This window comes from Anolis carolinensis, chromosome 5 (genome assembly GCF_035594765.1).
Source record: "Anolis carolinensis isolate JA03-04 chromosome 5, rAnoCar3.1.pri, whole genome shotgun sequence".
Classification (NCBI taxonomy): Eukaryota; Metazoa; Chordata; class Lepidosauria; order Squamata; family Dactyloidae; genus Anolis; species Anolis carolinensis.
The window spans coordinates 48,447,133-48,470,155 of record NC_085845.1 but is presented as its reverse complement, the minus strand read 5'-3'; the positions used below and the strand labels follow the sequence as shown (position 1 = coordinate 48,470,155).

At 38.6% G+C, this 23,023-nt stretch overlaps 1 protein-coding gene across 6 annotated transcripts in view; it reads right to left on the bottom strand.

Annotated features, from left to right (window-relative positions):
- Positions 1-23,023, bottom strand: part of dclk2 (doublecortin like kinase 2) — a 113,316-nt gene that overhangs the window by 49,998 nt on the left and 40,295 nt on the right. For 4 of the 6 annotated variants that reach the window (XR_010006311.1, XM_062981067.1, XM_062981069.1 and 1 more), the window contains exons 3-6: positions 6,175-6,277; positions 5,280-5,384; positions 4,061-4,111; positions 253-347 (exon numbers count right to left, since the gene is read on the bottom strand). Coding sequence is in view for 4 of the 6 variants with exons in the window: in XM_062981067.1 (XP_062837137.1) it covers positions 253-347; positions 4,061-4,111; positions 5,280-5,384; positions 6,175-6,277 (354 nt within the window). In the remaining 2 variants the exon portion in view is untranslated. The remainder of the gene's footprint in view (positions 1-252; positions 348-4,060; positions 4,112-5,279; positions 5,385-6,174; positions 6,278-23,023) is intronic. The other 2 variants (XR_010006312.1, XM_062981068.1) reach the window with 1 other exon arrangement.

The window sequence follows — 23,023 nt, the reverse complement described above, 5'->3', positions numbered from 1 at the left end:
TCTAAGATTCAATCAAGTTCTATTTTTGTGTAACTGCAAAACCATCAGATCTGGTCCTATCCTGTAGGGCAGAAAAAACAAGCCTGCTCATCCCCTCTGTGACAGACCTTGAGGTATCTTTTGTAATGCCTTGTACATTTTAATGGATCTTCTGCACTGAACTTGCAAACACAAAATCAGTATTCTCACTACAAATATCCCAAAGCAGAAGTCAACTTTTTAGCTGAAATAGATTGAAATATCAAAACATACCTTGAGGCCCCGAAAGCTTCCAGGGCTCGTAGGAGAGGAGCTAGAAGATTTTGTTGATTTAGGAGTTGAAATCTGGCTGCTCGTATTTCCATTGACTAGTGGGAATAATCAAGGGCAAAGAAAAAAAATGAACTTGTTATTAAAATGGTTTAAAAAGTGAAATTCCTGTTAGTATTTAATGCCATTCCTTACACTGAAAGTCTCACACACTCATAATCAATATAAACGCTGTGTACACAGCATATCTTCTGTAATACACAACCATAGACTAGGAATCAGAGTTGCTATTGGATCCACTGCCTTTTCTTTCAAGAGAGGCCTTAAAATACACAACTAGTAGGCAAAGATGTAGCTCTATGCCAGGAAATCCCTGCCCTCCCATATGTTAAACACGTCCAGAAACAGCAACAGAAGGGTCCCTCTCCCCTTAAATCCTTGCTACTTTTTGGTTTCTAACAGCAATTCTATATATGTAAAAGCTCAGCAGAAGATAATCTCATACCAGAGTGCTGTAACAATAAACAAAGCTGCACTTTAATGAATGCTTCTTTCTGTGCAACTTTAAAAAGTATAACCTCTTTTCAGAATTAGGACTGTCAGCTGTATGCTACAATGGGGGCTTTGGCCTCACTACTTCTGCTTTCAATTTCTTTCCGTCAATGCTTTTTAGATAACAGTTCACTGCCTGCATCCAAGGAATGTTGATGAACATGCCAAGTGATCACATCAGGTCAGCCAGCATGTGGCTGAGAAATCATTATGGACAGAAAATTTACACAGTGCCAAGGAAGGCGATGCTAACTGCTGACTAATAAGAACCCCTGAATATTTTCCATGTATAAACAAAAGCAGCCCAGCCTAGTTGATGTCACGGTGAGCAACCTTCCCTCTTTTTGAGGGCTTCTATTGGGGTCATCACCTTCTTTAGTGGTAATCAGCCAAGGCTGAAGCAAATGCTGGGCAACTAAAGCCAGAAGAAGAATACTCTATTCCCCTTCTTATTCTTTTCCCTTCCCTTCTGTAGGAACCTACTAGGAAAGGAACATATCAGAGAGATTTTGAAATGAAGGATGTAGGTTCATTTATGCAATTGTGACTTTGAATGAAAACCAAAGGCCTGAAAATGCTGAGTTAAGGCTTTGGCCAGAACCAGCTTTTTATTACCCTAGTTTCATACTTGAATTTTGATGGGCGATTACATGTGTGAAATTTGTCATTTGTAAAGCAAAAAGAATCCTCTTGTTCCTTTTAGAGGCTGAGGCCCCTTCTACACTGCCATATAAAATCCAGATTATCTGATTTGAACTGGATTGTATGGCAGTGTGGACTCCTATAATCCAGTTCAAATAATGTGAATAATCTGCTTTGATAATCAGGATTATATGGCAGTGTAGCAGGGGCATGAATTGCCCTTTTCCCACTATTAACATGCTATAGAAATGGCCTCTTTAACATACATCCACTCCTAATTTCTCTCTCATGGACATACTACATGTTTCCATCAATATGATTCTATAGTCCTGGATTTGCTCATTGAAATAGTAGTAGCAGTCGTCGTCATAGTAGTAGTAGTAGAAGAAAATAAAGGACCTGTTCCATAGATCAAGATTATTTTCAATACAGTTAAGCCATTTTCCTTTAAGAAAAAATGAGTCAGCCAGCTAGATATTTGGTTTCCCTGGAAACACTAGTTACCTACACTTGTTCAGCTGTGCAGAATATCTACAATATAATTGGTGACAGGACACTTATTTAAGAAGCACTGTGTCTACTGTGTACGCTGTGTGAAGGCCTGCAGTGATGAACATGTCTAGTATTCCAAAATAGTTTCCTCTTCAGATTAAATGAATAGGCTCCATAATCTGGTCTGTGTTAAGAGTCTTTGCTTGTAATTTTTAGATGATGATTCTTGTGCTAGAGGGAAGAATGGGTGAATGTTTTACTGGGAAGGAAGAGCAAGGTTGTATATGAATGTCTCCAACCCAAAGGACAGGAGGTCATTGCAACAGGAGGGGTGAGAAGAGGGAAATAGTGTAACGGGGAAAAATTATTGTAGGCACTGTTTTGAAGTTTATGTGCTTGATGTATACATATATGTGTAGATTTTGGGAGGGGAGGGAGAAGAGCAATTATACTAATGATGTGTATTTGATCTTGATTAAAGATGTAATTTCTGCAATATGATTGTTTAAAAAATTAAAAAGTTTTAAACAAATTAATGAACTTTTAATTCTTCACTATTTAAGAGCCAAATTACTCACATGACCATAGAGAGCTAACATCTTTCCTTCAATCATATGATTCTAAGGTGGCAGAGTGAATATTAATTTAGAATAGGAAAACTAACTTCTGTTTTTCTATTCTTAGATCTATGTTTATACGATTGAGAAACTAACAAAGGTTTTTATAATTATCAGCCTACAACAAAAATACTTTGACCTTCATATCTCCTCGCCTAGTCTTTATCCTCCTTCTGTATACTTATGGTCCTCAAAAGTTTCCACTCTTGAGCCAGCTTAATTTATAGCATATGTCTGCACCAAGGAAATCCCGAAGTCCTAAGCAAAACAGTCACAACGTAATACTTCTCCAAAGCAGAGCAGCCATGGAAATAATATATAAGAACATATTCTTCCCTTGGAGCTACCAAGAGCTGGGAGAAGTTGATACCTTCTCAATGTCTTACTATACCTGGACTAGTGACATCCAATTGATAATGTCTTATTCATGGGCATTTGAGATACAAACTGATATAATTGATATAATGGCTGCACAGAGCAAAGCATCTCTAGATCTCAGCGAGACTGAACCTCCCCATAGCCTCTTGGTAGCTGAGCTCAAGGTAGAATGAATAACGGCCCACCACAATATGCATCTTGTCTCGCAGCAGAGCAAGAGTAAGCAAAAGACATTTATGCACAAGGAAAATACACAATAGTGTGATTGGCACGATGCATTCCCTTCCTTGTTCATACTATTGTTCTGCAAGTTCCTTACCTGGCTTAAAAAAAAAAGCTCATGTCAGCTGCAGTAATTGTACCAATCAACAGCCAATACACCATGTTCTTAGCTTGATGAATGCAAACCATGCAGGCACAAAATAGGCACATGAAACTATGCTATTCTTAATTTATGACAAGGAATACAGGTTATAAGGAGCTGTGCTAGCCATGAAAGAGGGTATCCCCCTTCCATATCTCATATCAATAGGAAATGCATACTGATCTAGTCTCCTAGAAACTTGGTAACATTTTTAACAAGCTAGGAATATTTGCAGGCTTGTTTGAATGGCTGATTTATTCTGTAAACAAAAACAAATGAACTTATTTTTGGTTATATTCATCTGGTAGAAAACCATATATATTTGCAAGGTTCTTAAGACATCATTAGACTTTAATATTCTTACTATATCTAATTAATCAACTACCGTATATGTTGGTATATATACCTTATATACCTGCAAACCTTAGTAGATAAATATATGAAGCAATTTAAATTTGGTCCATTTCATCACTGAGCTATACATAGTTAATAATTCTTGCTGTTCAGCTAATATTGATTACTGCACAGTTTTATAAGCTTATTGCTCCTATATTTTTGTTTGCTGGTCAAATTGTATATTCTAATAAGTCTACTTCTATTGTACACCCATTAAGCTATGATACAACCATTTCAGTTGGGACAAACTTGTCATGTCTTAAACTTGCAAATCATAGAACAGTACAGTGCAAAGTGGATAGAGGGAAGGGATAAAATAAAAATATAGGGAACAAGAAGGTGGTATAAAGCCATAATAGCAATGGCTCACCTGGGGATTTTGCTGAAGAGTAAGCACTGGAGTAGTGACCACTCCTCTTTACTGTATTCATTCAATTGACACAAAAGAAAAAGACAGAAGAGAGATTATTCAAAGGTGTGAAAGGTAGGAAGATAAAGGTTTTGTTTTTTTTGGTTTTAAAAAAAGGAAAAGTGAAGAGAATACTTTCCAGCAAGGTTTGTAATTTTCTGGTAAGGTCATCTTTAAAACAAGTCCTCTTTAAAACAAGAACTACTATAAATGCTAATTCAGACTAATTAGGTTATATGGAAAATATATAATTGTAAGGAAGGTAAAGATACTACATTGGAGATGTAATATAAGCAAATAGGGGGTTGGTGTTTCTTTTAGTTTCATTAATAAGTTAACACAGGTTTTTAGGGTTGATATTTTGGGTTGGATGTCCCTCTTGACTTATCCACATATCCTATCAAAAAACATAATTTTGGACCCAAAATCTGTGTTTGACTTTATACGCAAGAAGTATAGTAGTGTCTGGTGTTCTTTACTTTTTGCCTCTGCTGGAAATATTTTATGAAGGGAACACAAATGTTTTTAAATAAGAAGGGACTTTTTAATTATGGTCCTTTGGAATTTGCTCTCTAGGGAAGAATATCTGCCATTGACTTAATTATCTTTCCAGTGTTAGGAGAAGCCTTTTTTTAAAAAAAAAGTTTCCCAAGCTCTTTAACAAACTACTACTTTAAATTTATTGGCTCTAGTTTAATTTATTTGTTGTGTATTTTATAATTACTTACTGTTTTGGTGCTTTTATTACAGATTTTAATTCTTCTTTGATTAGGAGCTTTTCTGGGAACTGTTTGGGACTGAAGAATGGAGCAACAATTTCTCAGGACAATTCCTGAGACAATTAGGGAGGAGGGAGCAAGCTTATTTTCTGCTGCCCTGCAGACTAGGACACGGAACAATGGCTTCAAACTACAGGAAATGAGATTCCACCTGAACATCAGGAAGAACTTCCTCACTGTGAGAGCTGTTCGGCAGTGGAACTCTCTCCCCCAGACTGTGGTGGAGGCTCCTTCTTTGGAAGCTTTTAAGCAGAGGCTGGATGGCCATCTGTCGGGGGTGCTTTGAATGCGATTTCCTGCTTCTTAGCGGGGGGTTGGACTAGATGGCCCATGAGGTCTCTTCCAACTCTACTATTCTATGATTCTATGATTCTATGAATTCCCATTGAAGACATATATACCTGAAGCAGGAGACTTGCTTCGACGTGAAGGTCCAGGACTTTTTGATCCAGAAAATCTTGGCATTCCAGGTGGACGTGAATAAGATGATTTCATAACACGACATTCTGTAAGAAACAGATGGATAACAGAATAAATATCTGACCTTTCAGTTACTTCCAGATAAAGCAATGTATAGCATTATATTTTCTCCTTCAAAATGATGCCATTCTCTAAACAGTTTTGTTCCAATGAATAAACAGATATTTATCATTCCCCATTATTTGTGGAGGAAACCAATTTCCCCTAAAATTGTGTTAAAGCAGTTTTAATTCATTTCACTGTAAACATTAAAAGTGAAAAGAATACTTATGGTTTCTGTCTTTTCTCCATTTACAAAGTCGAATAATATTTTAGAGTTCCCATAAGTCAACAAACTATTTGAAGGCACATACAGACTGAAAAAATGGCTGTCATTTTGCCAATCTGACTGGCTTCATACCTCTTCCACCTGCTCACATCACCATAAGTTTAATTATTCAGTCAGCCGAGCCTGCAATCTGTTTGTTTCATCAACAGGAGGTTTGAGCAGTTGATAAATTGAGATCAGTGATAGATCTTGCTTTAACACAATCACCAACAAAAAGAGATCCTGTGCCAACTCATCTTAAGCAGCAGAAATGGAACAACCTTAGGGGGAAGTTAGCAGTAGATTGCTGTATGAAAAGAATGCATACTCACTTCTGGAACTAAAATAAACTTGTTCTATTTATCCCTTCAGACAGAAACCATACTAAATCCAAATTCCCTACCCCCAACCAATTGCTATTTTGCTGTAGTCATATTATTCAGAAAAACTATCTAAATTGAATCTTGTTCCAGATCAACGACAATTAAAAATAGGATATATAGGCTTACCACTGTGGTCCAGTACAAAATCATCTTGAGCATAACGGTATTTATCAGGTCCGCAGGCAATGAAAACATCATCATCACCAAAAAAGTCTTGCAAGCAGGTAACCTAAGAACAAAAGAAAGAAAATATCAGTATTACATGAACTAAAGAAAAGGCACATATTCTGTGCCAATTTTCTTTCTTATACCTGCATTACACTATGTATTCTATCTACTGTTATGTTTTTGTGTACAGAAGAAGTTAAGTACAAACAGATGGCCAACAAAACAGATATGTTTAAAAGTATAGGTTTTCAATTATAATTAGCAAAGCTAATATAATTAGCAAAGCAAAGCTAATTATATGTCTAACCTCAGGGAAGATAACAAGGATAACATAGTTTTTTAGAAACAAAATGGGTATTTTACATATTGTTCTTATTGTTGTTGCTATTTCTATTCAGTCTTTTTCCAGCTCAGCTTCCAACAAATTATATATAAAAAAGTTAAAACCCATAAATTACAAAAGTTTAAATTAGATTGAACAATAAAAATAAAGTTAGATTAAAACATGTACTGTAAAACATATACATGAAACATTATTCAACAAATCTTCTTTATAAAATATATTCAGCAGGCATATCCATAAGCAAACAAATGCTACTGTGGGCTCATAGAGGCATAGATATGCATATAGACATATACACATGAAAGATACTGGGAGTTTGCATATGGATAATCTATGTGTGCAATGTTAGTTTTACAGATGCTCAGTTATTCTTTGCAGATATTCTTAAATGCAAAGATAATTTCTTAGCAAGTACAACATCTTATAAATGCTTTTGTGTGATTTGAGTCATCCTCAACTAAAGAAAAGATAGAACTAGTCCTTAGTAAAGGTTAATTGCACATCCTGCATGTGGTTTCCTTTCTCTTTCCATGTAGCTATGTAACTGTCATCTGGTTCCAGACAAGAGGAACATTATAGTTTAATGTCTTGGTCGTCTAATAGAAGTTAACTTTGAGCAAAACAGAAAGGTACAGCTAAATTCAGGATTCAATCGCATATATCTATTAGATCCCCTGCTTTTGCCAGAATTCCCTCTCCTTCCTGCAGCCCCTCATACAAACTAAAAATCTGCTTTGGACAGCATTATTAAACTGTTGTTCTGAATTCCCTGAACACTGGTTCAGAGTGATTAATTTTGAACAAAAGCCCATACTGTTAAAATAACATCTAAGGAGAGATTCTGTGTGAATCAGTGAGACACAGCATGAAAGGGTAAAAATGCATGTACATTTCTTTTAATGACCTCTTCCTAAAAATCACTTTATGTCTCACGTTGTTATCAAGCCACGGCATCCCCTCCCCAAAAGTCTAAGAACAATAAGAGGACTTCAAGGAAGATATAGGATTTTTTCTTTTAAATATTTTTTAAACATTTTCTGTTCAAAGTTTCACAATATCGAAGTCACTAGAGGTTCCGGAAGGACCTAGCAGCAACCCCAAACTCTATCAAATCTAAACATTTTAATAAATGCATAAAACGATATTTCTGTGTAACTTACATTGCCTGCATAATGTATCAACTTCTAAATGGATAAACTTGTATCAAAAGTATTCCGAAGGCATCTGCTGTACACGTGTCCCCTGTTTACATAAGCTCCTGAGAATAGTGATCACTATACAATTAACAAAAATCTTTCTAGCTATCTCCCAAGCCAGATAAAATCAAACTCTTTGTGTATATACATGAAGAAGATAGTCCTTTTTTCACCAAGATGAACCTAAGATGTTTTTCTATTTAGACAAAGCTGGAGACTCGTCATTCCACAAAAGAGAAGACTAAACAAATATGAATATGTTAGTTTTCTGAATAGGCAGCCAAGCCCCTGATCATTTGGTATGGCCACTCTTGGTCTTTTGATTCTTACACCTTTGTTTCCATGGAACTGGACATTTAAGTTAATCAAGGAATTATCTGCATACCCATGTCACTACTTTCCCATTGCGCGCCCTCCATGTGGTCATCTCTGCAATGGACTGGGTCCAACCATCAATAGACTAGGACCAACCACCAGCTGATCTTCCAGCCACAGAGATCTCCTTCTTCTGTCTTTGACATCAGGGGAACCTCCAGCCAATCCCTGCTCAGATCCTCGCTGGTCCCACTTTTCAGCCAATCAGGTGAGGGTGTGGGAAGTCTGAATAGATGTCAGAACTGCATAAAACATCTTGTTTTTATATGAATTTGTGAAGAGGCGGTCCAACCTCGAGTTGACTTAAGCTGTCACTTGTGGCGCACACCAACGGGGGGCGCACTCGAGGTGCCCCCATGTAAGAATGGTGCCACTCATGCCACCGCCATTGCCCACCGGCTGCTTCAGAAGTCCTTCTCCCAAGTTTGCTCATGTGTCGCACACACACACACACCCCGCTTCCTCCTTCCAGGTTCGCTCTCTCTCCCTCTCTCTTTCTCGCTCTCTCTATCTGAGGAACTTGGCCAGATTCGCCTTTCCAGGAAGCTTTACGGGGACGTTTCTGCAGCACCGCCCACCCACGCTATGATTGGCCTGGTGCATCCGCCACTCTCGCATTAGAAAGCCCCTCCTTTGGGAAGGGGGCGCCTTTAGGATTTTGAAGAGCCTTTAGGGTTTTTAGGGCCGTCATACAGATTGTTGTTGTACACCTTCAAATTATTTCTGTCTTATGGCAACCCTGAGGCTGAAAGCATATGGCTTACCTAAGATCATGTGGTAGGTTTAGATGGCTGCCAGGAAATCAAATCCTGGTCTTTAGAGTTGTAGTCAAATCACTACATCATGTAGTGATTAAAACAGTGGAATTCTACAAGGATACTTTCTGATAAACTGCCTGGATCTAGATTTGATTAGTGGAATGGCTGAGTTTGATGATGAAACAAAAGAATGTTGGGTGCTTAAAATTTAAAGAATTGTACAGTTCTGCAAAAATTCCGATTCTTCTAGGGACAATCAAAATTCAAATGAGGTTTAATTTAAGCAAGCAGAAAGTGAAGCACACTAGGACACATAAGTTCACATATTTATTGATGGCATCTAGCCTAGCAGGAACTAATCAACAAAAAGATTTTGGGTTCATAACAGACATACACATATTGGATTATAGCATCAGCCCAACATATATATTTTATGAAAAGAACACATTTAATTTCTAAGGAAATTGTTAGGAAAAGAACTGAAAATGAAACTAGCAATGTAACAAGGTCTTTTAATTCATGGTGCCATGGGTATGTAGGGTAATAACTGTTGGTCATAATGGGTACATATTTTCTCCAGTACAGAGACAATAAGTCTCTGCATACCAATTGCTGAGAAATTCAAACAAGCAGATTCCACTGTGGGAATCCAGTAACTGACGAGACAAGACTTTGGTCTTATCCAGCAGGGTTCTCTTATGTTCTTGATAAACTGTAACAACCATGTTCAAAAGAGAATTGGCATTATTTACGTATACAGAACTAATGTTGTAAGAGAGCATGTAGTAAAAGGCTTATTTCTGCTATGTAAAAATGAAGCTAAGGTTTCAATCTTATACACACTTCTTTGGGAACAAGCTCCAGTAGTATCCTCCATGGTTTTTTTTCCTCTCAAAGCACACATTTGTATAAAATTGCACCATGAATATCCAAACAAGGCAATATACAATAGAAACAGCAAAAACATCCCTTTTGAAGCATGACTGAAAGATATCTAACATTAACATTCCCTGTACTCATTTGTTTATTTAGAACAGTTGTTCTCAGCCTATGGGTCCTCAAGTGTTTTGGCCTACAACTCACAGAAATCCCTGGCAGTTTACCAGCTGTTAGGATTTCTGGGGGTTGAAGGCCAAAACATCTGGGGACCCACATGTTGAGAACCACTGGTCTAGAAGAACTCAATTGAAATATATCAACCTGTGTATATATCAACCTCATTAATTTCTTTTGCCAATTCAGCCATTTTTCCCAGCTAATCTAATCCCCATATTTATATCTTGAATCAAATGTATGCTGCTTTACTCTACTTCTTGTTGTATGGTTTCAAGTCATTTCCAACTGATCACAACCCTAAAGTGTCCTATCACAGAGCTTCCTTGGCAAGATTTGTTCAGAGGAGATTTCCCTTTGCGTTCCTCTTGAGATTGAGGGTTGTGCAAGGTCATCCAGTGGATTTCTATGGCCAAACAAAAGATTTGAACTATGTTTTCCAGAGTCTTAGCCCAACGTCCAAACCACTACATTACACTGGCTCTCTTTAATCTACTGCTGAACCCAAAATCCACTTCTTACAATTATACTAGTAAAATTAAATAAGAGAATCTCTAGAAATATAATAATTACCACGGTTACCTGAGGGCTAATAAAAAAGGTAAAATATACTTTTACATCCCTCCCTGATATGCATTCCCTTCACCTTAATTTTGGTTAATTGCTACAATCAAAATCAATGATAATGGAGATTAAGGTTAAAGAGGTCAACACATTTATCCAGTTGATTAAGCTTCTCCTCTAAAGAAGAAATATGGTATATTGTTGAAAAGGCCAAAAATTATATATAATGAAGAGCAAAGGTCCATGATAACCTCTAACCTTTTAATCCTTTAACCTCAGTCATAATATCATACAGACAATTTCTAAGTTACAAACATTTAAATTACAAACAGCTCATAATGAAGAACTGAGGTGAGACAACAGGAATGAGAGAAATCTACCCCTAGAAAGAGAAATGCACTCCTGGAAGAGTTATCATGGGGAAAAGGTGTCTCAGCTGAAGCTTCCTCACCAATCGTTGTTTCCACAACAAGCCAAATTTATCAACATCTAATTATCACAGGGACAGAAAGTGAGGTGAAGTCTTCTAAACTGAGGTACAAACAGCAAAACAAACACCACAGGGGTGTTAACCTTTCTCTATGTTATCCAAAGCGTATTTATGTGTGTGTGTTTTATTTACTTATTTACAGTGCTTCCTGACTTATCGTGGGGGTTACATTCCAGGACCACGCATGATAAGTGAAAATCCGCGAAGTAGGGACACTATATTTATTTCAATACTTTATTTTAGCAGTTACAATATACAATACACCGGCAGAGAAGAATGGAAGTTAAATAACCCTTTTTCATTTCCAATCCTTACCTACTCTCCCCCCCTCTCCCTTTATTTCTTCCTTCCCCCCTTCCAAAACCCATGAAAAAGAAAAATACTGCGATAAATTGTATACATTAATATTTATTGAAAACCCGCGAAACAGCGAGGATGTGAAAAGCGAACCGTGAAGTAGCGAGGGAACACCCTGCCTTTCTCACCTGAAGGGACTCAAGGCAGACTATATGTGTATATATACCCTGTTTCCCCAAAATAAGACAGGGTCTTATATTATTTTTTTCTCCAAAAGATGCTTTAGAGCTTGTTGTCAGGGGCAGTCTTATTTTTCCAAATTGACTTTTTAAATGAACTATATCTAGGGCTTATTTTTGAAACAGGGCTTCCCCAGAAATGCTGAAAAATCATGATAGGTCTTATTTTCGAGGAAGGCCTTATTTGGGGGATGTGTGTGTGTGTCTGTCTCTGTGTATGGGAAAACAGGGTGTAGATATAGATATGGCGGGAATCCATACTCCAGGAAATAATGCCTGACTGCTCACTGGAGGGAAGGATATTACAGGCAAAGATAAAGTACTTTGGACACATAATGAGAAGACAGGAAAGCTTAGATAAGATAATGATGCTGGGGAAAATGGAAGGAAAGAGGAAAAGGGCCTGACCAAGGGTAAGATGGATGGATGGTAACCTTGAAATGATTGGCTTGACCTTGAAGGAGCTGGGGGTGACCAGGGAAGTCTGGAATGGGCTGGTCCATGAGGTCACGAAGAGTCGGAAGTGACTGAATGAATAAACAACATGGCTGGAATTACATTTTAAAATGTACCTGTTCCAACTTACAAAAAAATTCAACTGAAGAACCTATAGATCCTATCTTGTTCATAACCTGGACTATCTGTACTAAATTTGGTCAGCGGAAGCTCTTATCTGTGTCTGAATACTGAGAGAGAGATTGGCAGTGGGGTGGGGAATCTATTATTTGACTAGATCTTGAATTCCTAATATACCTGTGTCTTGGGCACGGATTTGAGGACTCAAGGCATTGCTTTTTACAGTTTATCTCATGCTAATTATGAGTAAGTGGTAGTCCTTTTTTCTATAGCACAATGTCAACAGCAGGTGGTCTATGAAAACTAGAAGAGCCTTATTTAAAATAAAAGAGAAAAGAACCCAACAATAAAACCAGCAATTATTTCTGAAAAGACAATGAGCATGTCTAAAGACTTAAATGAGATAAAGATTTAACAGGCTTTATTTCCCTCAAGAAACAAAAGCTCTCTGACTTTCATTACAGAAGGGAGGTGGGACAGAAATGAAACCACAATGAAAAAAGGAAGAATAAGCACTTGGCAAAAAAACGCAAAATATATTTGCATGGCATGGAGGCATACAGTGCAATCATATGCACATTTATTCAGCAATGCATGTTTCCAGTATGCACTAAGGATGCACTCCTACCCCCCCCCCTTCCTTTTCATTCCAGTTGTCTAACGATAACATTTGCATTTATGCCCTCCAAGATAATAGTAAATATTGGCCAGAATACAGGGAAGGCTTGTTACTCCCTGCAGTAGAAAAACACTCAGAATATCAATGACTTTCAGCTTTCTCAAAGATCATTTGTACAAGGCAGTTGAAAGCAGTGCAGTTGTCATGGCAGCTAAACCAGAGATAAAAGAAGGCTGAACTTACAGTAAGACCATCTGTAGGCTGAAACATGTAGCACTGAGCATTTGTTTGATTCTATTATCAAGCTGAATGACATAACTGTTCTCTCCACCCAACATCCAGTTAGCTTTAGAATAACCTCATGATAAAGGATAAATGTCTGCATAGGCTGCTTCTCGGGAGAAAAATTAATTCACCTCATCTTAGCTAAGCAGTGTGACAAGGCAAATATTTAACTGTTTCCTACCCTGACTCATCAACACAAATACTCCCTTTCTGTACTGGAAAGGAATGTTCTTGTAAAGATGTCATCTTTTGAATTTAATTTTCTCCTCTTTTAAAAAAATGCCCTAAAAGAGATTCCTCCTTTCTATACAAGCGTATTATTATAGAACACATTATATATAGCCAAAACACTGTACTTTACATAGTGTCCCAATCACACAAAAACAGTATTAACAGATTGCTAAAGCATTCTTTCAGCATCTTGGTTCACTGCTCTTCATCTATCTGTTCTATCATTTAACACAGATGGAGGGCTTCTTTGACAGTGCCAGTATATTATGACTTGGAAGGTAATGTAGGTTTTCCCATATTTTAAAACTAACACAATAACACAATAACAGAAAATCCAAGATACCACAGAACAATAGGGGAGGGGAGCAGGTAAGCACAGACGCCAGTATCCTATATACTCATGTATAAGACTAGAAATTTTAGTAAAAAAAAAACAACCACCTAAAAATCCTGGATCAATTTATCCATGGGTTAGTGTATGCACTATACCTTAAGTCTTATTTTTAAAAAAAAAAACCCATTCCCTTCTCAAAATGGAATGGTGAAAGGCAAGAGCTTACTCTATCCCAGGAGAACCTAAATGAAGCACCAACACCACCTACTCTCTTCAATGTGGTGTCTCTTCCAGCCTTTTAAAAAATGCCTGAATGGGACATGATGACAGTGGTCAAGGGCAACTGCTCTCCTAAGGCAACACTGGCACTTTCTACTCTCTGCAGAATGACCCTCAACATCAATAATAATAATAATAATAATAATAATAATAATAATAATAATAATAATAATAATAACTTTATTTATATACCGCCCTATCTCCCAGATGGGACTCAGGGCGGTTTATAGTCATAAAAGCAACACAAACATTACATAACAACATAATACACATTATTAAACAAAGTGAAATAATACAATTATAACAATAAATCACACTTACATGACCAGATCAAGGGGACGGGAACCATAAACCCAATATATTAAAATGTATCATTTTAGGCTAGGGAAATCTTGTGCAATATATTCAGGCTCAGAAATCGGCGGTAGTCCAATATAATTACTCAAAAACATGCCGACACCACCAGGTCTTCAGTTCCTTACGGAAATTAGATAATGTAGGGGATTGCCTGATCTCTTTTGGCAATGCATTCCAGAGCTGGGGGGCCACTGCCGAGAAGGCTCGTTCCCTTGTCCCCACCAGCCGCACTTGAGACGGTGGTGGGAGCGCGAGAAGAGCCTCCCCGGAAGATCTCAAGATCTGCACTGGCTCATAGGAGGAGATGCGATCACGGAGATAGGTAGGGCCCGAGCCGTATAGGGCTTTATAGGTCAAAACCTGCGCCTTGAATTGGGCCTGGCAGTTTATCGGCAGCCAGTGGAGCTGCTTTAATAGGGGCATTGTGTGCTCCCTATAGCCGGCTCCCGTTAGAAATCTGGCTGCCGATCTTTGAACCAGTTGGAGTTTTTGGGCCGTCTTCAGGGGCAGCCCCACGTAGAGAGCATTGCAGTAATCCAGTCTGGATGTAACTAAGGCATGGACCATAGGTTATGAAAACCAACTTACTAATGCCCTGAGAGAGATCTCCAGCTACTATAAAGATAATCACCTGAAGACTAACCCTGCCAAGACACAAGTGTGTGCTTTCTGTCTATGTAATCGTGATGCCAACAGAAAACTTAAGTTTACCTGGAAAAGCCAAGAGCTTGAACACTTTTTCAACCTAAATATCTCAGCGTCATCTTAGACTGAACGCTAACATTTAAGAAACACTATGTAAACATCAAGCACACGGTAGCTGCATGCAATAACATCCTGGGGAAACTTACTGGCAGTGCATGGAGTGCAGACCCAAAATTAATACGAACATCAGCCTTGGCTTTGTCTTACTCAACTGCTGAGTATGCCTGTCCTGTTTTGCATAGATCTGCCCACATGAAGCAGGTGAATATAGCACTGAATGAGACATGTAGAATAATTATGTGCTGTGTTAAACTTACACCTGTTGATAAGACTCTATAACAGGGGTCCCCAAACTTTTTAAACAGGGGGCCAGTTCACAATCCTTCGGACCGTTGGAGGGCCGGACTATAGTTGGCCAGCGAGCAATAATAATTAATAATAATAACAGCAATAATAATAAAAAAGAGGGTTGGAAGAGACCCTTTAGGCCATTGAGTCCAATTCCCTTCTGCCTTTGTGTACCGAAAGCACAAGCAAAGCACCGCTGACAGATGGCCACCCAGCCTCAATGTTGATAATATAATAATAATAATAATAATAATAATAATAATAATAATAATAATAACTTTATTTTTATACCCCGCCCCATCTCCCCGAAGGGACTCGGGGCGGCTTACATGGGGCCAGGCCCGATAAAACAAACAAATAACAGTAACAAAGCAATAAAACAATTATCCCAGTAAAAAAAACATCAACATCAATAAAAACAATCATTAAAATCAACAAGCAGGATACAGTGTTAAAAACAGGAGACTAATTCGTAGATCCCAGGCGAAATGCAGAGTGTTACGAAATGGGAAAAGGAAATTTCAAGTTGAATGGACAATAAAGTGCGGTATAAAATGGCAAGACAACAACAATGGGACTATTATGGAATGGACAGATAGATCAATCCAGCAACAACTAAACATCGAAGGCCTTTTGGAAGAGCCAGGTTTTTAAGCTCTTCTGGAAGGAGAGGAGGGTAGGGGCCTGCCTGATCTCTCTAGGGAGCGAGTTCCAAAGCCGGGGGGCCACGACGGAGAAGGCCCTCTCATCCCCACCAACCGCGACTGTGAGGGTGGTGGGAGCGAGAGAAGGGCCTCCCCCGACGAGCAAAGAGAACGTGTGTGTTCATAGAGGGAGATGCGGTCTCTAAGGTAGGTGGTAATAATAATAATAATAATAATAATAATAATAATAATAATAATAATAATGATGATGATGATGATGATGATGGTTGGAAGAGACCTCTTGGGCCATTGAGTCCAACCCCCCCTGACAGATGGCTACCCAGCCTTAATGTTAATAATAATAATAATAATAATAATAATAATAATAATAATAATAATCCCACCGTAGGTGCCACCTTGCCGTGGTGGGGGGGCTTAACTACTCCAATGATGACTGAGAGCTGTCGTCATTGTCCTAGACACTTGGGGAGTGTTCGACTTGTGATTTTGTGAAACAAAATCCAGCTTATCTATCTTGTTTGCTGTGTCATATAATAAGGGTTGTAAGAGAAGAAGAGAACCCTTGGGTCATTTAGCCCAATCCCTTTATGCCCTTGTACTGTGGGGGCCGGATAAATGGCTTCGATGGGCCGCATCCGGCCCCCGGGCCTTAGTTTGGGGACCCCTGCTCTATAAGCTAGCTGGCATTGTCCCCCCTGATGTGCAACGGGAAGTTGCTGCCAATTGTGAGAGAAATAAGGTTGAACACCACGAAAGCCATCCACTGGATAGCTACCAGCCTTCTCCCTATAGACTTAAATCAAGGAAAAGTGTTATGAGAACCACCACTCCTTTAAATGTCAATTCAGAAACAGCAAGAATATCCCTTTAGGCAGCAAAATCAGGCAATTCCAACTGGATGGCCCCCCATGAGGGACTTCCTTCAGGGGCAAACCAAGAATTGGCAACTTGGAAGTCCCTGAACAGACTCAGAAGCAGAGTTGGCAGATCAAAAGACAACCTGGCAAAATGACACTACCTAAAAGAATCCTCCACCTTGTGTGACTGTGAAGCAGAACAAACAACTCAGCATCTCTATGCTTGCCCACAATTCCCAGACTCATGTACAGAGGAAGAACTGCTTAAAGCTACAGACAATGCAGTCGCTGTTGACCATTTTTGGTCCAAATCTATTTAGCAGCTTGTGATCCCTTTATTTTATCAGTTTTAAACTTATTTATTATACAATGCTTTTGACACAAAATAAAATATGTATATATACAAATCCATAATTTTGTTCCAAAAGCCTGCCCTTAACTTTTACATAAGATTGACTTATACAGTACATGAGTATATACATTTTGCTCTGGGGATGTTTAAAGGTTATATATTATGAGTCTCTTTGCAAGTTTAATATCTAAATCTGAGATTTCAAGAACTTGCATGTAAGCTCTCATGTGTGGACCCATTCCAGAAAAGCTACATTGCTTCCAAGTTGCGATCACAGTAGAGTCTTAAATCTGGTTCTTTTCCAAGAAAATGAAAACAAGGTTGTACTGTTTAAAGACAAACACTGGATGACATTCCCTCTTTGAAAGGGAAGAAAGCCTCAATGGAAATGAAAGCCCTTGACCCTAGTGGCAAGCTGTAGTAAAACACCGAGCCATGGAAGACAGTGAATTTCTCTTTTGTACAAGAATTAATGCCACCTATGGCCTTGGACAATACTAACATCAAGAAAACAGGATATGTTTCAGCATTTAGAAGGAGGAAATGTTCAGTTTAACAGACAAAGGAAAGGAAGTTTGGGTGTACAGTGCACCCAGTAATGGTTGGAAATGTGTGTAAAAGTGAGCTATAATAATACACAGCTTACCCAGAAACACACTCCGGTGAAATCAGAACATACACGGTTGAAACATAAGTACTATATACTGTACTAGCTGTGCCCGGCCACGCGTTGCTGTGTCTGAGTCTGGTGGTGTTGGTCAGTCTACATTAGGTTGTATTTATGCTGTGACCTTCTTTATACTCACATTGGTAGTAGTATTTGAAGTCCGTTACCTTCTTCAATTTTTGTGTTGATTGATAATTGCTTGAGATCCCTGTTGTCTTTGGTTTGTTGTTAGTTGTAATGTCTGATTCTGCTGAGTGCGGTTTATATTTTTATTGTGGTACAATGGTCTTTTTTTTGTTTTGCCTGTGTAGGTGTTTATTATTGTTGTTGTTGTAGTGGTCATGAAGGTTGGATAAGTTAGATGCTACTGTATTGTTTTTTGGAGGCCCAGTGTAGCACTGACTGGCCTCTCAGCCTCAGTGCCTGGCTGTTTCTTGCCTGTGATGGTGTTGATTCTTATTGTTGTTGTTGTTGTCATTGTTATTATTGTAATTTTTTTTGGAGGCCAAGTGTGAATGTAGGGATTGGGGAGGTGGATGAGTTGTGTTGTCAAATTTTGTATTTTTTATAGTCACAATGCGTTGTTGTGAGTTTTGTGGGTCCGGATTGTGGTTTTGTGGTGTAGTTGTGTTGTTACAACCGGGAGAAAAGGCTTTTGTGTTGTGTTGTCAAGTTTTGTATTTCTGGGGCGTTTAGTTGTGTGCCAAGTTTTGTATTTCTGGGGCGTTTAGTTGTGTTGTTATAGTCACGATGCACTGTTGTGAGTTTTGTGGGTCCGGATTGTGGTTTTGTGGTGTGGTTGTGTTGCTACAATCGGGAGGGAATGCTTTTATGTTGTGTTGCCAAGTTTCATATTTCTGGGGCATTTAGTTGTGTTGTTATAGTCATGATGCGTTGTTGTGAGTTTTCTGGGTCCGGATTGTGGTTTTGTGGTGTGGTTGTGTTCTTACAACTGGGAGGCAAGGCTTTTGCGTTGTGTTGTCAAATTTTGTATATCTGGGGCGTTTAGTTGTGTTATAGTCACGATGCACTGTTGTGAGTTTTGTGGGTCCGGATTGTGGTTTTGTGGTGTAGTTGTGTTGTTACAACCGGGAGGCAAGGCTTTTGTGTTGTGTTGCCAAGTTTTGTATTTCTGGGGCGTTTAGTTGCATGCCAAGTTTCATATTTCTGGGGTGTTTAGTTGTGTTGTTATAGTCACGACGCATTGTTGTGAGTTTTATGGGTCCAGATTGTGGTTTTGTGGTGTGGTTGTGTTGTTACAACCTGGAGGGAAGGCTTTTGCGTGGTGTTGCCAAGTTTCGTATTTCTGGGGCGTTTAGTTGTGTTGTTATCGCATGATGCGTTGTTGTGAGTTTTGTGGGTCTGGATTGTGGTTTTGTGGTGTGGTTGTGTTGTTGTAACCTGGAGGCAAGCCTTTTGCATTGTGTTGCCAAATTTCGTATTTCTGGGATGTTTAGTTTTGTTGTTATAGTCACTGCGCAAACAACTTTATCATTTTATATATATAGATGAGAGAACAACCTTTCTAGCAGTTTTGTTGTATTTAATAGCATAGGCATTAATAATCCTTCAGGGCAGGGTTTCCTACACTTTTTCCATTCACAACCCCTTTCTACCTGAGAAATGCTTACATGACCCCAGGAACATAGGTATATAAAATAGGTGTAAAATTCAAACATTTACAGAAAATATATCAGTATTTGGAAGGCTTGCTCAACAGGCTGCTAGCTAAACAGGCTGATTTTCCTTTTTTGTGGAGTGCAGCTGATTTTTTTTTTTTTTACAGAATACACTGTGAACACTGCACATTGTTACTGGCAGATTTGTGTAAATGAGTGGCATTCAGAAACCTTTTATTATTGCCTAATTTTTCATGACCTCAACACTGAGCTAAGGGGACCCTGTTTTGGCTAGAGACCCACAGTTTAAGAAGCAGTGCTTCAGGGCATCATAGTTCCACTTTGAGCAGAAGTCATTTCAGTGTGTTTCCTGTCTCTCTCACATTTTAAGAAAGTGCTTTTTTGCAGAGAAATACGGTATGTGGAATCACCATCACCCGTCTGTTCAAATTAAAAGAACAATACCTTCATCCTCTCATCACATCACAATAATGACATGGCCATTGTTCAGCAAAACTGCCTGAAATTCTTGCATTTATAGTTCAGGACTTCAAAGTTCCAAACACAAGGAAACCCACCATAGAAAAAGGTCAACTCTAACTTTCCTGTTTCCCATCTGCCACCAAACAAGTACAGCCCTAGACAAAGTTATCTTATCTGCCTCCTGCTTATAGTGAGGTGAAAAGGGCAGCTGAAACCCTACCCTTGATGGATCAGCTTGAGCTTTGTTTACTGTCAAAGCATCATATGCAGTACTGTGAGAGGACCTGGGTGGGATGAAAGTATGAGAAAGGGATGTGGATGTTTTAATGTATGCTCTTAAATACTAAACCAATGAATTATATAGGAGCTGAAACCAAGCTATTTCCTTGAAGCAATGCGATTTGTGCCTAATGAACAATGATGGGTGCCTAATGAATTCTCTATTGCCAATCCTTTCTGCCCAAGAGCAAACCATTCTGTCATCAGATTCTGGGGACAGCAGGGTGTTAAACTGTTTTAAAATATTAATCAATGATAAATATGGAATTTACCAACAGACAGATCAGTTTGAAAGCCTGATAGTATAAAAGCAAAGAGGCTAGTGAATAAATGTAAAATATTTTGGCCTACTTTAAGATGTAAGATGTATTTAAAAGGAACTCTTGCTGATCGTTCAAGAGTCTCCAAGAAAAGCATCCCTTATTCAAGGATTCCTAATATAAACTACAGCCCAATAAACTACAGAATCATATCAAAGATTTAAACCATTAAAATGTAAAATAATTCCTGTTCTTCACCATCACTAGTGTAGTTGTTGTTGTGAAACAAGGACAAAAAAGAAACAGAACTCCCTAGGAATAGCTGCATTTTAAAATGTATAAAATGCATCATTTTAAAACAAATGCGCCCCCAAAGAGATTTCGAGTATGAGAGAAATATGCAGTTTCAATTTTTAAAGTTGTGAATAGTATAGAAACTATCCATTCATTCAAAGCTACATTTAATATTTAAAATTGATTAGGAAGGGCAGAGAACATGCTTTGCATACACAAGGTCCCAATTCAATTCTTGGCTGCTTGAATTAAAGTGATCAGGCAGAAGGTGATGCAAAACTGATGCCAATCTGCATAAAAAAATACTGGACTAGATGGGACAACCTGATCTGATAATGGACTCTTTGTGTATCTTTCAATGTTATGTGAGTGGACATATTTGTCATTTCCCATGAATAAAAAGCTATTTACATGCTTTTTATGATAATCAACACAGTGTTGTGTCTTTATGGCTTTGTCTTGTTTCCAATATAGTTAATACCATGTTTACTCAAGTCCAGTGCTCACCTTTATTGGCTAATGCCAAAAGTGAAGTGAGAATTAGATTTGATGGTGTGTTAGAATTGTGCATGTAAAGCCAGCTGTGCTCCTTCATCAGGGTGAACATAATGTGCCATTGATTGTAATCCACGCCTTGCCAGCCTCAGCCTGCTGGAGGGGCATGGCTTCCCAACCAGCCTAATTTACGAGGCCTTCAACATCTCCCCATTGGTTTTGAAGGCCTCGGGAATGAGGTCTTAGTTGGGAAGTCTCTGCCTGTTCATCAGGCTGAAGCTGGCTAGGTGTGCATTACAAACAATGACACATTATACTCAAGTAAATATGGGTATCCTGGTAGTTTTAATAATTCCCAAGAGTATGCTAGTTGCATTTAGGTCCACAACCACCACCTTCATAGCATTGGGAGTGCATATAAGTGATAGACTCAACAGAGCATGCAATAAAAATTCGCTTGGGTTGGAATTATCTACATTCACCTTCATAAAAGAACATGTAGACCAGTGGTTTCCAACCTTTGGTCCTCCAGGTGCTTGGGACTTCAACTCCCACAATGGAGTTGGGATGGCTGGGATTTCTGGGAGCTGAAGTCCAAAACACCTGGAGGACCAATAGTTGGGAACCACTGATGTAGACAAATCTAACAGACATCTGACCCGAGAAAGCTTATACATAGAAAACTCAAAGAGTGGAGCTATCCATGAAAGCTAGACCCCTGATCAAGCAGGATTCCATAAGGCTCTGGGCATAAGCTGTGCTGGCTCAAATATCTACACTCAATCCATTAATGCTAGGTGACAGGGACTATGGACCCTGCAGCCCCCCACATGCAACAACATATAAAATGTTACATTGCTGCACAAACACCCCAAGATATATTTAATATATGTTGCTACTGGGGTAGTTATTTTAAGTGAAAAACAAAAAATATGGGATAATTACCAAGATCCCTGAGCAGAATAGATCCAGTAAAACAACTCCCATGTCTTTAGGTTAAACTGTATGTTTGCACAGAATTATGAGCACAAATGGGAATCCACCCAAGGGAAAGCAGACGTACAAAGGCCCAATGTTCTCACAAGATACATCAACTGATCAGTGAAGACTGAAAGAATTAGTAAGAAATTCAACATAAATACCACGCCCAAACATTGCTGGACTGTAAATCTGGGCAATGTGCCTAGAAGCAGCCTAACTTAGGGTGCATCTACACTGTAGAATTAACACAGCTTGACGTCACTTTCATTGCCACGGCTCAGTGGTATGGAATCAAAAAAGTTGTAGTTTTAGAAAATCTTTAGCCTTCTCTGCCAAAGAGCGCTGGTGCTTCTCCAAATTAAAATGCCCAGGATTCCACAGCCATGGCAGTTCAAGTGCTGTCAAACTATCGATTCCATAGTGTAGATGCACCCGAAGTCTCATTGTAGAAATGCTGAAGATTAAAATGTTTTGGTTACAACTGCTTAGTGCACTGTAGTACACAGCAGTTTCGAAAGGACAACAGATACCACAATTTAATATTCTCAAACAAAACAAAAAAAGACCATGCCCATCTGGTTGAGAATGTCTGGAACTTTATTTAGTTGTCCAAAAACAGAATACAATTATTAACCACATCGGCAGCATGTAAAGTTATTTCAGAACTGAAAACACCATTAAAAAACAGTATTTAATGGAACAAACTAAGCACATGTGTCCACCCACTCACGTATCCTTTATATCATTACAAAACCCCAGGGGGGAGGGTTATTCCACATTTTCCCCCAAGGGTTGTAATACTATAG